At 37.4% G+C, this 15,728-nt stretch overlaps 1 protein-coding gene across 2 annotated transcripts in view; it reads right to left on the reverse strand.

Moving 5' to 3' along the window:
* Positions 1-224: 224 nt before the first annotated feature.
* CPNE3 (copine 3) overlaps positions 225-15,728 on the reverse strand; it is a 58,551-nt gene continuing 43,047 nt past the window's right edge. For both annotated transcript variants that reach the window (XM_049854444.1, XM_049854445.1), the window contains 5 exons: positions 12,351-12,405; positions 12,215-12,266; positions 8,513-8,646; positions 7,121-7,357; positions 225-3,697 (listed from right to left, as the gene is read on the reverse strand). In XM_049854444.1, coding sequence (XP_049710401.1) covers positions 3,587-3,697; positions 7,121-7,357; positions 8,513-8,646; positions 12,215-12,266; positions 12,351-12,405 — 589 coding nt within the window. In that variant the 3' untranslated portion in view covers positions 225-3,586. The remainder of the gene's footprint in view (positions 3,698-7,120; positions 7,358-8,512; positions 8,647-12,214; positions 12,267-12,350; positions 12,406-15,728) is intronic.

A 15,728-nucleotide genomic window follows, 5' to 3' on the forward strand; every position in this document is an offset into this window, starting at 1 on the left:
TGTAAATCTTTACGGAAGCAGACTGCCACATCTTTGTCCCACACAGCACCTGGTGATTTGGAACCGCCGATCTTTTGGTTAGAAGCCGTGCAATTAACCATTGCGCAACCAGGGTTATATGTAGAATATAGGCCATCTAAAACACTAAACTCATTTTATTCCTAACTTTTCTATTGGTTTTGATAACATGTTGAGAATAAAAACAAAAACAAGACACTACCACATCAAGAAATAACTTTATTCAAAGGGAAATCAAAATGGAAGATACATTTGACCTCAACTCATATATTAGTAACGTATACACTTAACATCAGGAATGACACCCTTAGAGCACAGAACAGTCGCGCAGAATCTCAACCAAGCTTCTGGCTTACCTTGTGTGTGACTTCCATGATTATCAACCACACACATAAAGAAACAGAGATTTATTGAAAATGGCTTTCCTAAACATTCACAAAATGAAAAAGGCCAAGTATATCAAAATACAGCATAAGCAGCAATACAGCCCTGAATTTACTTTGGAAATTCTGCCTAAGGCACAACCAAAGTGAACAGTTGTAAATCCCTGGTCTGACTTGAGGTAAGAATTTCATATTTTTTTTAATTCCTCCAATGACTGCAAGCAGTAAGCCTAGTGACTAGGCTAGTTGGCATACCATTTTCTCAGAGAAAAACGTAATAAAGGCATATGTGAGAAATATTGCATCTATCCAAGGCACTGTCACTCCAATATACATTTCTAATATACCTGATCACATAAAGGTTTCAGTCAATTTGATCATTTTTTCTTTAAATACATTTTGCAGACCAATGGCACTTGAATGAATGGTGACAGGATAAGTAGAAGGGGCTATTTTAATATAAAACCAATATTAAGTCAGCATGTGATGAGGTGGAGGGTTGAATTGTGAGAATTTTATAAAATGATAGTTTAGGAATTGCAAATGCTTTTATTCAAAACTGCAAAAAGTTACCCTATGTGATGGGAGTCACACATCTGAGTGACAGCAGCTACTGATGGACCTGACCAATACTGAATAATAAGAAAACACTTAGAACAATTCTGATAAAACCAGAATATAAAATTATAAAGACCAAATCAAGTCAACAGTGGTAACAGAATGCTCATGACCAGAAGTGCCCGAGTGTCCTGTGCAGGTGACTCAGGTACTGCTGAAGAGCCGGGTTAAGAAGGATGGAGAGGAGAGATGGCCCAGCGAGTGGGGATCTAGACTCTGCCTCTGCTTCAGACAGAGAAGCTCCACCTCTATTTGGTTTGTATTATACATTGAGACTGTGCACATACCATTTTCATAAAATAGCTTCCAGATGAACGGATAAACAAAATGTAGTATATACATATGATGGAATATTACTCAGCCATAAAGAGAAATGAAGTCCTGAAGCATGCTGTGATATGAATGAACCTTGAAAACATTTTGCTGAGCAAAATCAATCAGTTGCAAACGAACAAATATTGTCGTGATCTCACTTATACAAAATAAGCAAATACATAGAAGCTAAAGATTAGTGGTCACCATGCGTGGGAGGGAGGGGGAAAGGGAAAGTCTTTGCTCTGGGGGCAATGAGTTTATGTTAATGGTGGTAAATTACTCTGGAAAAGGATAGCCAGAACGGTTGTAGCACATGACGAATGTAACCAGCGCCACTGAGTTATACATGTAGAATTCGCTGAATTGATGAATGCTTTGCTGTGTATACTTTTTCGCACAGTAAAAAAAAAAAAAAAAAAGGCTTCCTGTGTTTAAAAAAGAAAAAGTCTGACAACCAGAGTAACATGCTTTTTCCAAGCACATAAAGAGAAATGAAATTAGGGAATCTTAGGCAGTTAAGGCTCCGAAGTATTGAGAGAATGATCAGTTTTCTTCTCTCCAAATTGCTAATGTCAAAATGACTTGTCAACTAACGATATATACTATACTACAGAGTAACAAACTCCAAGTTAGGCACCTTCAGATTAACAGCAAGTATCCAGAGGCCAGCTAGCCACATGGGAAAGTATAACTGCTCACTGGGACTGGGCAAGCATAGGTCCCCTCTCAGCCTGACCTTGGCAAAGAGCTGTCTCTGAGAAGTCAACGCTGAGACTTCACTTTCTTTAGACAATGCAGAGCCCAAGGGGAGTGAGCTGGGCACAGGTTTTTCAATAAAACTGAAGGGCATGTTAGCACGGTGCTGTGTGCATAAACTTAAGGATGTGTGATAAACACAATTTTTAATGTTGAATTGTTAAAGATGACTGGCCAGCATATGGATATGCATAGTACTTGGCACACAGGTCTTCAGTAAATGTTACTACATCTATTCTGAAAATGTAATGGCCTCTAAGAGTATGTTCTAAAAGTCAGGGGAAAAAAATTCATCTCTGAAAAAAAGGCATATAAAAGTCCAGTATAACCTAATGTAGCAATTGCAAAATGTTTTTTTTTTTTCTTTCTTAAGTTACAACAGGTTACAGTTATAGCAGATTTTATGCTTAATACAATACATTGTAGGCTTAGGAGATCACACATTATTAAAATGTAAAAAGAAGTTTTGAATTAATAGATATCATGAGTTTAAACATTTTTATTTTAAAAAGGAGGAAATGTCTACATGATCCCATACACAAAATGCATGGGACCACCTCTTTTTATAAGTCTTTCATTAGTTAGAAGGAAATGAATTTCCCATTATATGTTTGGTCCTCACTGTTTCCTGGACAAAGCGGTGCTAGCCATTTTAACAAACCCCATTTAAAATAAGCTAATCATGTAGGATCTGGGACAAATCATCATCTTAGCAAGTACAGGATCCTGAGTGTCAAATACAATCCATGAAAAGAAAGGCCAAAGCTGACCACGTTGAGATTTTCACAATGAAAATAAAAGATCTAGAAAGCCAAATGAAAATGGCTGACTTACACCAGGTTCTTTCCACTTGTTGACTGTGCACTTTTCAGCCTGAATATATGACCTCCCTTCTCATAGTCAGTACTTTGCACGAAGTCCTAGGAAACGCACACTGTTTTATAAATCATGCAGTTTCTACTCTGCAGCAAAATTCAGGAACGTGTGAAGGTGGTTTTTCCCCCATGAAAAAGCACTCAATGCAGAGTTAGGAACACATTCAATATCATCCCATTTAAGAAGCTCTCTTCATCAGGTGTGGACACTGGCTTGCAAAATATACATTGCCTAAAGCAAAAAGAAAAGTACAGCAACTTGCAAATCACATCATCCTAAGAATTTTTCATTCTTTCTACTAACATTCAAGAACAGCATTTTCATTATATGAAAGTAAACAACAAAACCAGCTATCCCCATATTTTCTAATCCAAGGGGCCTCAATGCAATTATTTGAAATCACCGGGAATCACTGAATTTACTGGACCACAATTAACTCGGCACTTTTCCTAAAGTATAGAGAAAATTCTTTGAACAGATATAATCCATAGAGAACTAGGTTTACATCATAATGCTGGGGGTAGAAAGTACACCAAAGGACAGATTCATATTTCAGGTGAGAGAGGGATCCACTGCTCCACGCAGCACAAAGGAATCCGACTGAGGCAGCCACACAACTTTTATTTCGTAGCTGGGTTCTTCGGAGGAAGAAGTTTGTATGTGTTGAAGTAGCCCACCACCTGCTGGGGAATCTCCGCCAAGACACACTGAGCAAGCGCTTCTTTCGGAGCCTTGTGAAAAACAAAATCAAAGTGACTTTATTGGCAACCTAATTTTTACTAGAGTTTTGCCAAAAGACTATTTGCCCAGTCAGGAAAATCCAGCAATTTCCAACTCCGAGTCTTGTATCTTTTCTTAGGAAAAACCCATGAATGCTATGATTATCCCTGCTGACTTTATCAAGTCCTTTATTGGTGCCAGCATTTTAGCATTTGATGATTTTATTTTTTAACTTTTACATATACATCTTTTACTCACCTAGTATTAATTTTTTATTTTTAAATAGTCATAGAGTCATAGGAAGGTGCAAAAATAGTAGAGATGTCCCATGTTCCCTTCACCCAGTTTCCTCAAAAGTAATAATATCCTTTCACAATGAAGTAAAGTCACTCTGGTACGCTATCACCTCAAAGGTAGTATCTTAGGAACTCTAGTACAATATCAAACCAGGAAACTGATATTGGTACAGTCCACAGGTCTGGATCAGATTTCACCAGTTTTACCTGTGCTCATTTGGGTGCGTGTGTGTGTGCAGTCTTATGCAATTTTATCATGTATGTAAATTCATAGGAGCCCTGGTGGCACAGTGGTCAAGTACCTGGCTGCTAACCAAAAGGTCAGCGGTCCAAATGCACCTGCCGCTCTGTAGGAGAAAGATGTGGCAGTTTCTTTCCATAAAGATTACAGCTTTGAAACCCTCTGGGGCAGCTCTACTCTGTCCTATAGGGTCACTAGGAGTCAGAGCCAATTCGACGGCAATGGGTTTGGTTTTTTGGGTATTTTTGGCTGTAAACTCATATGACCTCCACCACAATCAAGATACAAAACTGTTCCATCACTCCAACGCCTTATAGTCATAGCCAGTCTCCCACTTCTACCCTGGTCCCCCGACCCCTGGGAACCACTGATCTTGTTCTCCATCTCTATAATTTTGTCAGCTCGAGAATGTTGGCTTTTAATACCAGCTTTTTCCCTCATCACAATTGCCATGAAATCCATCCAACTTATTCCATGTATCAATAACTTGTTCCTTTTTATTGCTGGGTAGTATTTCCATGGCATGGATGCGCCGCAGTTTAACCATTTGCCCAAACAAAGCTGCTATAAACGTCCATGTACACTTTGTGTTTTCATTTCTCTAGGAGTAAATACCCAGGAGTGTGACTGCTGGGTCATATGCTAAGTATATGTCTAATTTTTAAAGAAACTGCTTTCCAGGGTGGCTGCACCATTTTACATTCCCACCAACATGTATGAGTGACCCAGTTTCTCTGCATCCTCACCAGCATTTGATGTTCTCCTTTTTTTTTTTTTCTATTTTAGCTGTTAGGTGTGTAAGGATATCTCATCATGGTTTTAATTGTCATTTCCCTAATGGATAATGATGTTGAACGTATTTTCTTTTCCAGAATATAAGTTCTGTACATGTTTTCTTAGATTTATACTCAAGTACTTCATTTTATTTATTGAGTGATTGTCAATGGTATTGCGTTTTGAATTTTGGTTTCTCCGTGTTCAAACCTAGTATATAGAAATAAAATTGAAGTTTGTAACTTGTGACTTTAATAAACTTACTTATTAGTTCTAGGAAATTATAGTTACTTTTTAAAATAAATACAGGGCTTCTGTTTCTATGAAGTAGATGTACTTTTCCCTATTCTTCCCACAAAGTATATCTAAAAACCTTTCATGTTACATATAAAACAAAACATAGGAGCACTCTGAACGGTGAAGAGAAGGAGGCAGGCTAGCTAGAGACCTTAGGACTCAAGGAACAACACGGTGATGAGTTCCCTGGGTTTTCTTATTGCCTTATATATACCCGACTGGATACTGGCGGACCTGACAGTACGGGAACACCCAGGGGCACACATTAAAAAAAAAAAGTCCCAACAAAGTCAGCTCTCTCTAGCCAACGGACTAGCAAATGGGCAGCCAATCAAGAAAAAAAAAATTTTTTTAAGGGTAACATGAGGGATCCTTGTGGAGATGGAAATGTTCTGTATCTTGACTGTCTCGATGCCAATATCCTGGCTATGATACCAGACTGTAGTTTTAAAAGATATTACCATTGGGAGAAACTGGGTAAAACAATCTCCTGAGTGCTTTTTATCAATACATCTTCCAGTTTGGTAAATTCACATACATTTGTATAAACCAAAAAAAAAAAAACCTGCTGCCATTGAGTCGATACCAACTCATAGTGACCCCACAGGAAGGACAGAGTGGAACTGCCCCGTACAGTTTCCAAGGAGCGCCTGGTGGATTTGAACTGCAAACCTTTTGGTTAGCAGCTGTAGCTCTTAACCACTACACCATCAGGGTTTCCATATTTGCATAGAGTGTTTTTCTTTTTTTTTGTTTGTTACAAAGGTAAAGATAAAATATATTTTAAGACACAACAATGCAGTTTTGTTGTTTTGTTTTTGTTGCTTTACTACTTTTATTATGGTAAAATATATATAACAAAACATTTGCCATTTTAATCAGTCACCAAGTATACTATTCAGTGACATTAATGACATTCACCGTGTTGTACAACCATCACTACTATCCTTTCCAAATACATTTCAGTACCCTGAATGGAGGCTCATTACCCCTGAGTACTCCCCACTCCTCCTAGACCCTGGTAACCATTAATAAACCACCTTTCAGTGCCCTGAACAGAAGCTCAGTGCCCCCGAGTACTCCCCACTCCTCCTAGACCCTGGTAGCCATTAATAAACTACTTTTCAGTGCCCTGAACAGAAGCTCAGTACCCCCGAATACTCCCCATTCCTCCTAGACCCTGGTTAACCATTAATAAACTACGTTTCAGTATCCTGAACAGAAGCTCAGTACCCGAGTACTCCCCACTCCTCCTAGACCCTGGTAACCATTAATAAACTACCTTTCAGTACCCTGAACGGAGGCTCAGTACCCCTGAGTGCTCCCCATTCCTCCTAGACCCTGGTAACCATTAATAAACTACCTTTCAGTACTCTGAACAGAGGCTCAGTACCCCTGAGTGCTCCCCATTCCTCCTAGACCCTGGTAACCATTAATAAACTCTGATATCTATGCATCTGCCTATTCTGGATATTTCATATAAGTGGGATCATATAATATCTGTCCTTTCGTGTCTGACTTCTTTCACTCAGCATAACGTTCAAGGTTTATCCATGTTGTAGTATGTATCAGAACTTAATTTTTCTTTATGGCTAAAAAATGATAATACAGTTTTTAACAATCTACCATATAGACTGCAAGAGACACACAAAGTATATACCCTGAAACAAGACTCCTAAATCTTATCAGAATTCTTCAGATAGAAAAAGGACCGTGTTCACTTGCCATCTAACCATGCACACCCACTCAACTGCCTGGTTGTGGATTGCAAAGGTCTGTGTTCAAACACCTTATTGTGCACCAAGATGGGGAGGTATGGTACTCACATTCTGGAACTGCCTGAAAGGCACAAACTGGACGATATCTCTGATGGCTGCCTCGCCTGACGGGGCCCGGAGACTTCCACCATCACTATCCAGAAACTCCATGGCACTGAAGTCAGCACCTCCAACTCCAACAATGATGATGGACATGGGCAGCTTGGCAGCATTAACTATAGCTTGTCTGGTTTCATCAAGGTCTGTGATCACACCATCAGTAATAATCAAGAGCACAAAATATTGCTACCAAAAAGAAAGGCTCTGTTACATTTAGCAGCAACTGGTTCTTAGCAAGGACAAAAAGAAAGTTACGTCCAGTGAGCAGGTAGAGCTTCCAAACAATAAAAGTAATGGTAAATAATACCTCTAGCTTGATGAGTAACTTAGTTTCTCTCTTGCTCATTTTGCTTATCATTCTCCAACCAGGAATCTACTTGCATAAAACATCCTAAGATCCTCTGATGACAAGGAAATCCATTCATACAAAAACTACAGATTCATTAAAAGTACAGCAGATCACAAAATAGTGCTGGCATAAATACATGAAAGCCAAGTATCTAAATTCCAAAGATTAAAATTTAAATAAACATAGGAATAAACACTTTGATTTAACTGACGTACTAAATATGCCAAAGAATCAATCAAGTGAGCAAGTGGCAACTTTACTCTCAAAAGATCAAATATGGGAGAAGCAGAACTGTTTACCATACAAAAGTACACTGTTAAAAAAATGGATAAGGATTAGGGGGGAAAAATCTTTCTCTCAATTTTTTGATCTCTGATAAAATCTTTCAGAGAATGGGAAAATGTTACAAAGAGTTTAGGTCGGGCCACTTCAGTTTAAAATGGGAATAATATTTATAACAGTAGCTACCATGTGCTAAGTGTATACCCTGACCCAGGCACTGTGCACTTTCTACGAAGTCTCTTATTTAGTCCTTTCAAAAACCATATGAGGTAGTTATTCCCACCTGACTGCTGAGTATACTGAAGCAAAGAGATATTTGCTATCCAAGATCCAGTAGGCAAGGACTGGCTAATTCAAACCTCTTTAATACAGTAAGTAATCTTGTAATAGCAACTGGGGTGGTAATCTCCTTAACCCTTAATTTGTTAAATCGACTTTAAAAAAGTAGATGATAGCCACTGTCAGTTTGTTTTGTAGAACATACCTAAGAAAATTAATTAAAAAGACAGAGAAAAGACTCATGTGTAAGTGTTGTTTTGTTTTTAACAATCACTAATTTAATGAAAACAGATATTATTCCAAACCAAGAATGACCATATCATTGCTTCCTGCCCTGATTTTGTATCTCAATGGTCCAAATAATAGAAAAATGGCAGCAAGAGCAACAACCAATCTGTATTCTCCCTGTCCCCTGGCCATAGAGTACTTACAGAAGCTGTCTGCTGTTGTGCGGCTGCAGCAGCAAACCTGGCCACATGATTTATGATTGGAGAAAAATTAGTTGGTCCATAGAGTCTTATCTGGGGAAGACAGGTCCGATACGCCTCTACAATACCTTGGATTCCTAGACAACAAAAGCAGTATTAAAAATTCTCAAGCAAAAGTTAATTGTTTATTATTTACCATATTTGCCAATTTAATTACATATATCAATATATACACCCTCTCCTCACTTATCTATGGTTAGGTTCCAAAGACCAGGTTAATAAGCAAAATTAGTGTTATGTAAAAACGGAGAATGATGACAACAAATTACAAAATGGAGGATGACTACATCATTACATAACCACCAAATTCCATCATTACGTAACTGCCAAATCACTGAGAATCATGGCCCAGTCACGTTGACACATAACCTTGACCGTCACAGCCAATGTAACTCTCGCCTCACACCTTGGTTTTTGTTACTGCCAGATGTATGTCGTTAATGCACAAAATAGATAATAAATTTTTCACTACTATCCTAAGTGAAAATGTCAAGTAATGATATAATCATTAAGTGAGAAGGTGTTTAAATAGTCAAACATTCTATATTCAGGAGTTCTTCTAAGCTATATATTACAAAGGAAACCCTGGTGGCGTAGTGGTTAAGAGCTACAGCTGCTAGCCAAAAGGTAGGCAGTTCAAATCCACGAGGCGCTCCTTGGAAACTCTATGAGGCAGTTCTACTCTGTCCTATAGGGTCGCTATGAGTAAGAACCGACTCAACGGCAGTAGTTTTGGTTATATGTTACAAAACTCCATAGTTAAGCTCCATCGCAAAAACTCAGTTTGACCCTCCCGCAGTAGAAGGCATTTATTTTCATCTCAGCCAAATCATTCATTAGTCTACAGTAGGATTGCTGCCTTTGTGCTTAATTTTGATGTGATTTGGGAACGAGACTCTAACGGAAAAAGAACCATGAAAAAGTGCTGTAACATACAACTGACAATGAGAAGAAAAAGTTATTGATAAAATGGAAAAATTTCTGCATATATGCCCAGATGCTATAAATTTAATGCTAATCCTAGCCAAGAGTTTATTCAATACTTAAAGGTTAAGCACAGTATGGTAGATTATATTAGTTCCAGATATTCACTTCCAGAGTATTTATCACAATTAGGTGAATATTCATACATTTTGCTGCAGAAACAGAAACATCTTTGTATACAGGGTATGCCCGTGGGCTGCTTGGGTGTTACGTAAAAGGAGGTTGGGCAGGGGCTTTAGATTAGCTTTGGCCAATGGCATATGAATGGACATAATGTCCACCATGTCTAAGCAGATGTTTCAAGAACTACAGCTTGTTTTCACCAGCTCTCTTGCTCTTTCGTTCTATCATAGGAGCAGCACATCCCAGATAGGGGCTGCTCCTTCAGCCTGGGCCCCAGAATGAGAACGGGCAGAGCCACAGTCTAGCCACAGCAGCTGATACGTAAAGTGAGCAAGAAATAAGCCACGGTCATTACACGATAGCAAAAGTTGATTGCCATGCCTCATAAAAGCACTGCTGATGAAATTTTTATCCCACGTATGCACCTGCTGAATCTTCCTCTAATATCAGAGTGTCTAGGATATTACAAATCCTGAAGAATTCCCAATACTTGCTGAGATAATCAAGGAAATCTCTCTCAAAAGACTTAATATATACTAAAATGGGTCTCTTCCTTAAAAAATGCCCAAGAGAACACAGATCAATGAGGAAGGGGGACAAACACATGGTTTAAAAGCTTCATAAGAACAACTCATTCGTCTATTTAAGAGTTCCAATAAACTCCTCTTAGTCACTTTGGACTTAGAACAAGGTCTTATAAACAACCTCTGAGAATGTAACTAATTCATAAATAGAGGTAATTTTACACCCATGAGGTGATGTTGTAGCTAGCAGTCAGTCAATCCAGTAGTAACAAAAATATTAAGATGGACCACCAGCAGGACCTTCCCTGCAGTGGAATGCTCTGTAGAAACACTAAACCATAACCATAGCAATAACGACCTTTTCTTCCATTTATATCATCTTTGCTTGCTTTTCAATCTGGAGGCATAAACAAAGCTATTCATTAAATTTCTTTACAAATATTAATTGCCTTCATTTCCTCAACTATAAGTGAATTATATCAAAATCTTTCCTTCACATTTTAAAGGAAAAAGTGAGACATGTTATTCCAGGCAACTACCTTCAATGATTAACAATGAAAAGGAATAAACTTTGTTGTCTTAAAATAAGGCTGTATTTTTTCTGTGTAGTGTCTCTCTTATCTAAAACCAAACTGATTCTTTCTCTAGGCTATAAACCAAGAGTAGAAAAGCTATGCTTACTTAGCTGAGTAGCCCAAAAATGGGTTCATATTACTCATAAACCAAAAAAACCAAACCGCTGCCGTCGAGTCAATTCTGACTCATAGCGACCTTACAGGACAGAGTAGAACTGCCCTATAGTTTCCAAGGAGCATCTGGTGGATTCGAACTGCCGATCTGTAGGATAGCAGTCATAGCTCTTAACCACTAAGCCACCAGGGTTTCCATATTACTCATAGAGTAAATGAATTTCTGAAATGAATTACCAAGTGGTATGTCATCCATTATTTATTTGCAATAAACCAAACACAATTATAACAAATTTTTTAAATTATTCCAATTTCATAAGCACAAAGCCCATATCTCAAAAAGAATACTATTCCCAGTTTCAAATGGCTAGAGACAAAAAAAAGGCCACAACCAGCCACTGGAAGTGCCTCAAGGGAGCACTCAATTAGTACAGGAAAAGTATCCTGGAGAAAACCCTAAAGCAAATTACCCCCAACAAGATGTTCATGGCCTTCCACTTCATGAATGCTGTTTAGGAAGAAAAGGAAAGAACACTCTCATCTGTTAGAAATCTACACATTCTGTAATTGTCAAAAGGACCCTTTGCAGAAAATTAGCTTGTCGTCTAGAATTTTAAATTATGCCTCTGCCCTACTTTTGTTTCCTCCTTCAAACTGCTCAGTGTTATAAAGCTTTGAGGGAAATGTGGCATTTTAGGTTGGTTGTTCAATGCAGTATAAAGGAGGAAGCACTTGGATATTTGGGGTATAAAGAAAAAAGTGAAGGGAAAGACAAATGTCTATCTCCTGCTCTCTACACAGAGGAAAGCTGCTCCAGGAGTTGTATTCTTTGTTCCTTTCGCCTACCCCATCTACTCGCAAAACACAGTGTGAGGAGGTAATCAGATGCTGAACACTTTTTCTTTGTAGAAGGTGACTGCTACTATGAAAAAAAAAAAAAAAACTTCAAAAGATCTATATCCTGAATTACTTATTTTACTCAAGATTTATTTTAAAACCAACTTACAGGTGAAAACAGTTTTAACACACTATTTTTATTGATCTAGTTTCAGGATTGAGAATCCTCTGCTTCTATGAAAGCTCTTCAGGTAGAAGGATTCAGCCTACAAACTTTACCATCACAGTACTGATCTGCCCCATAATTATCACTATCACTCCAACCACCGTGTACAATTCTTGTACCTTACACAACAGAAAGTTAAACACGCCATAAAAAGAAACCTAGAGAGGGAATTTGAATAGTTTTAAATCACAAGAAAGAAAACAAATAACAAAGACTAGTGAGGCATTCAGTTTAAAGCCTTCACGTTTATTTTTTAACTTACCATTGCAGTAGGGATTGGATGGATTAAAGTTCATTGGAAATTCATGTGATACCTGTCAAAAGATGAAAGAACAACTGATGAAGCTTGTTTTGCTTTTCCAGGAGGCGATGCTTTTAAAAATGAGATTTTCTCCTACCTGCCACTGAGGAGGTACCTGTGCGCCAAAACCAAAAGCTGGAAACATCTTATCACTAAAAAGACAATTTGAAAAAAAGTGAAATGTCAATTTTTTCCCAAATAAAAACAGCTTTATCTTTACTGACGATAAAACCAATATAAGCTCATTTCAAAATAACTTAAAATCCTAGAAAAGATAAAAATAAAACAAAGATTACCTGTAATAACAACCCTCAGAGAAAACCAATGTTAGTATTTGGCAACTCTCATTCTAAACATTTTTCTGGATATTGGAGAAAAATATCTCTACATATTTTATAAAAATGGAGTTCATATTCATGTTTTATAACCTACTCTTTTCTACTTAAACACTATCATTTCACTTAATAAATATGTCAGTAAATCCAAAAAGCCTAAAAACCACAAGTTTCTTTTACTAGTTTGCAGAAAATTCATTTGGCAGTAAAACCTGAACTCAATGACATGAGGTTATTTATAGCCTTTATTTATGCCACTTAATATGAATATTTATATATTTTGCCACAGAAACATGGTACAAATGCCATATACTATAAAACTCCCACATTGCTATATAAATTTTCACATAGCAGCAAAATATATGAACATTTGGCCCCAAGGTTTTAGGGATAAGGGATTGTGGACCTGAATGCACATACCATCATGTGGATGGCTGCCAAGTACTCCACTGTGTGGCTATCCTCCTCCAAGAGATACACATTCAGTTAATTTCCAATGTTTTGCCATTATAAAATACTGCAATGAACACACCATTTTTTCTACTAGGGATGTTCTTTTCATATTAATTTTCAATAGTTCTTTTGGCATTGAGGATAGAACCCATGCTATATAGGTCGGAAATATTTTTTGCAGTTTGTAGTCTGCCTTTACCTTTGTTAAAAACATTTTCCTTTCAGAAGTTTTCAATATTAATGAATGTGAACACATAAAACTTCTTTCATGATATATGCCTTCACTGTCTTGCCTAAAGGCCTTTCTTACTGTAAGAGTATAAACAATTCACATATATTTTCTTCTAGAACTTTCAAGGTTTGTTTTTATAATACCCTTCTCATTCATCTGAAAAGTGCTTTGGAGTAGGGTATGAAGAAGAAACTGCTGTCCACCAATATCCATTCTCTCCTTTAATAATAGCGCACTCAAGCTAGAGACTACAGCTCGTAGCTTCTCTGGGCTGGACATGGTTAGGTGGCTAGGTTCTGGTCAAGGAGATGTGAGTAGAAGTGATTCGTCAGCCACTTCTGAATCACACCCCCAAAATGGAATGTGCACGCACTCCCAGAGTCCCACTGGCTACAGGATGGGAACCGGAGGAGCGGCCTTGGACCCAGGGATGGAAGCTAAGAGTTGACAATGACAGAACCGCCCTATCAGCCTTGGATCTCCAGACATGCAATGTGAAAAAATAAACCTCTATACTGTTGAAGCCACTTTGTTTTGGGGTGTCTATTTCAGCAGCTTGGTCTGTACCCTTATTTATATAAGATAGTATCCTAACTGATTCAGGTATGAGTTAGGGATCCAAATTTATTTCTTGTCCAGTTTGACAGCAGTCACAACTACCCTCTCCTGGCCAAAATGCCGTATCTCTCTCATGTACTAAATTCACATATCCACTCAGGTCTATTTCTCAGCTGCCTGTTTGGTTCCACTAATCATTTATCCCATTTATACTCTTAAATGATAGAGCTTTAAAATAAGTTTTAATATCTGATAGGGAAAATTCCCTTTTATTTCTCACCCACTCAAAAGAAAATTTTTGACTATTGATTCATTCTTCCTTCCAGATAATTTTAAGAATCATTTTGTCAGGGTTCCACTGGAATTTTGATTAATTCAAACAGAAATTTTATATTTTATATCATTTTTATTACAATAATTACATTATTATTCTATTACCACGTTTCCTTCTTTGTTCTTCAGTACAATCGTGTAGTTTTCCTCATTAAAGATTTTATTTTACTTTTTTTTTATGTTTTTTGCTATTATCAACTATATTCCTTCCACTATAATTTCTAAACCGGTTATTGCCAGTTAGCGAGAAACTGTTGATATTTATATTTTATGTTGTATTTGACCATTTTCATGTACTCTTACTATTTTTTCATATTTTTTAGTTGATTCCCCCAGGTTTCAATTTGTTCCTTACGGGTTTGCTAAGATTTATGTATGAAATTGTCCTGGCCTGGAACCTTTGTAAAGAGGGCACTTTGACTACCTGTTTCATCTTTCCATGGTTCTTGGTCTATTCAGGTTTTCTGCCTCTTCAGATCAACTCTAGTAATTTACAGCTTTCTAAAAAAAAAAATCATCCTTTAACTCAGACTTTTAAATGTAATAGCATAAAGTTTTATAGAGTCTTAGCTTAAAACTTTTAAAATATTTTTCCTGCATTAATGCTTACAATCTTTCTCATTACGAATGTTCTATGCACGTTTTTTTCTATTTCTTGAGGGTCAGTGTTGCCAAAGGTAAATCTAGATTTTATTGAACTTGCAAAGAATCATCTCTTGATTTAATTTCACAATTTGCTAGTTTTCCTACTCCCTTTTTTTTTTTTTTTTAAGTTTCCAAATCATTACTTTCTGTTTAAAGGAAGTCCAGCAAAATGCAGCAGTTAGAGCGTGTCTCTGAAACCAGAGAGCCCAGGCTCAATCCTCACTCTGCCAGTTACCAGCTAAGTGACACTGGGCAAGGTACTTAACCCTTCATGCCTCAGTTTCCTCATCTGTACAATGCGGATGCTAACAGTACATTTCTCACAGAGAAGTATGAGGATTAGATGAGAATTAACAGAAAGTGCTAAAAATTGTCCCTGACACATAATAGTTAACATTTATGTGAAATCTACTAGTATTGGTATGTCTTTATTTTTTCTTCCTATTCTTTAGTTTAAAGAGCTCTGGCAGTGCAGTGGTTAAGTGCCTGGCTGCTAACCGAAAGATCACCAGTTCGAACCCACCAGCTGCTCTTCAGAAGAGGTGGCAATCTGCTTCCGTAAAGATTAACCCCAGTGCTGTCGAGTCGTTTCTGACTCATAGCAAGCCTTGGAAATCCTACAGGGCAGTTCTACTGTGTCTTACAGGGTCAGTGTGAGTCAGGATCAACTAGATTGCAATGGGTTATTCTTTAATTTTATTTTGTTGAAAACTTAGTTTATTTATATTCAAATTTTCTTTTTTAAAAATAAAGGCACTTAAGACCAGAAATTTTCCTCTCTATAGAGACAGTACCACATATAGCTTTCCCATCGCCCTTTATTTCCCACTACAGTTTGATTTACTCTTTGATCTAAGAACTACTTAAGAGTGCTTTTCATTTCCTTGTGGTAAATTTTCTCCAGTTGTTTTGTTATTAA

This window comes from Elephas maximus, chromosome 15 (assembly GCF_024166365.1).
Source record: "Elephas maximus indicus isolate mEleMax1 chromosome 15, mEleMax1 primary haplotype, whole genome shotgun sequence".
NCBI classification, from domain to species: Eukaryota; Metazoa; Chordata; class Mammalia; order Proboscidea; family Elephantidae; genus Elephas; species Elephas maximus.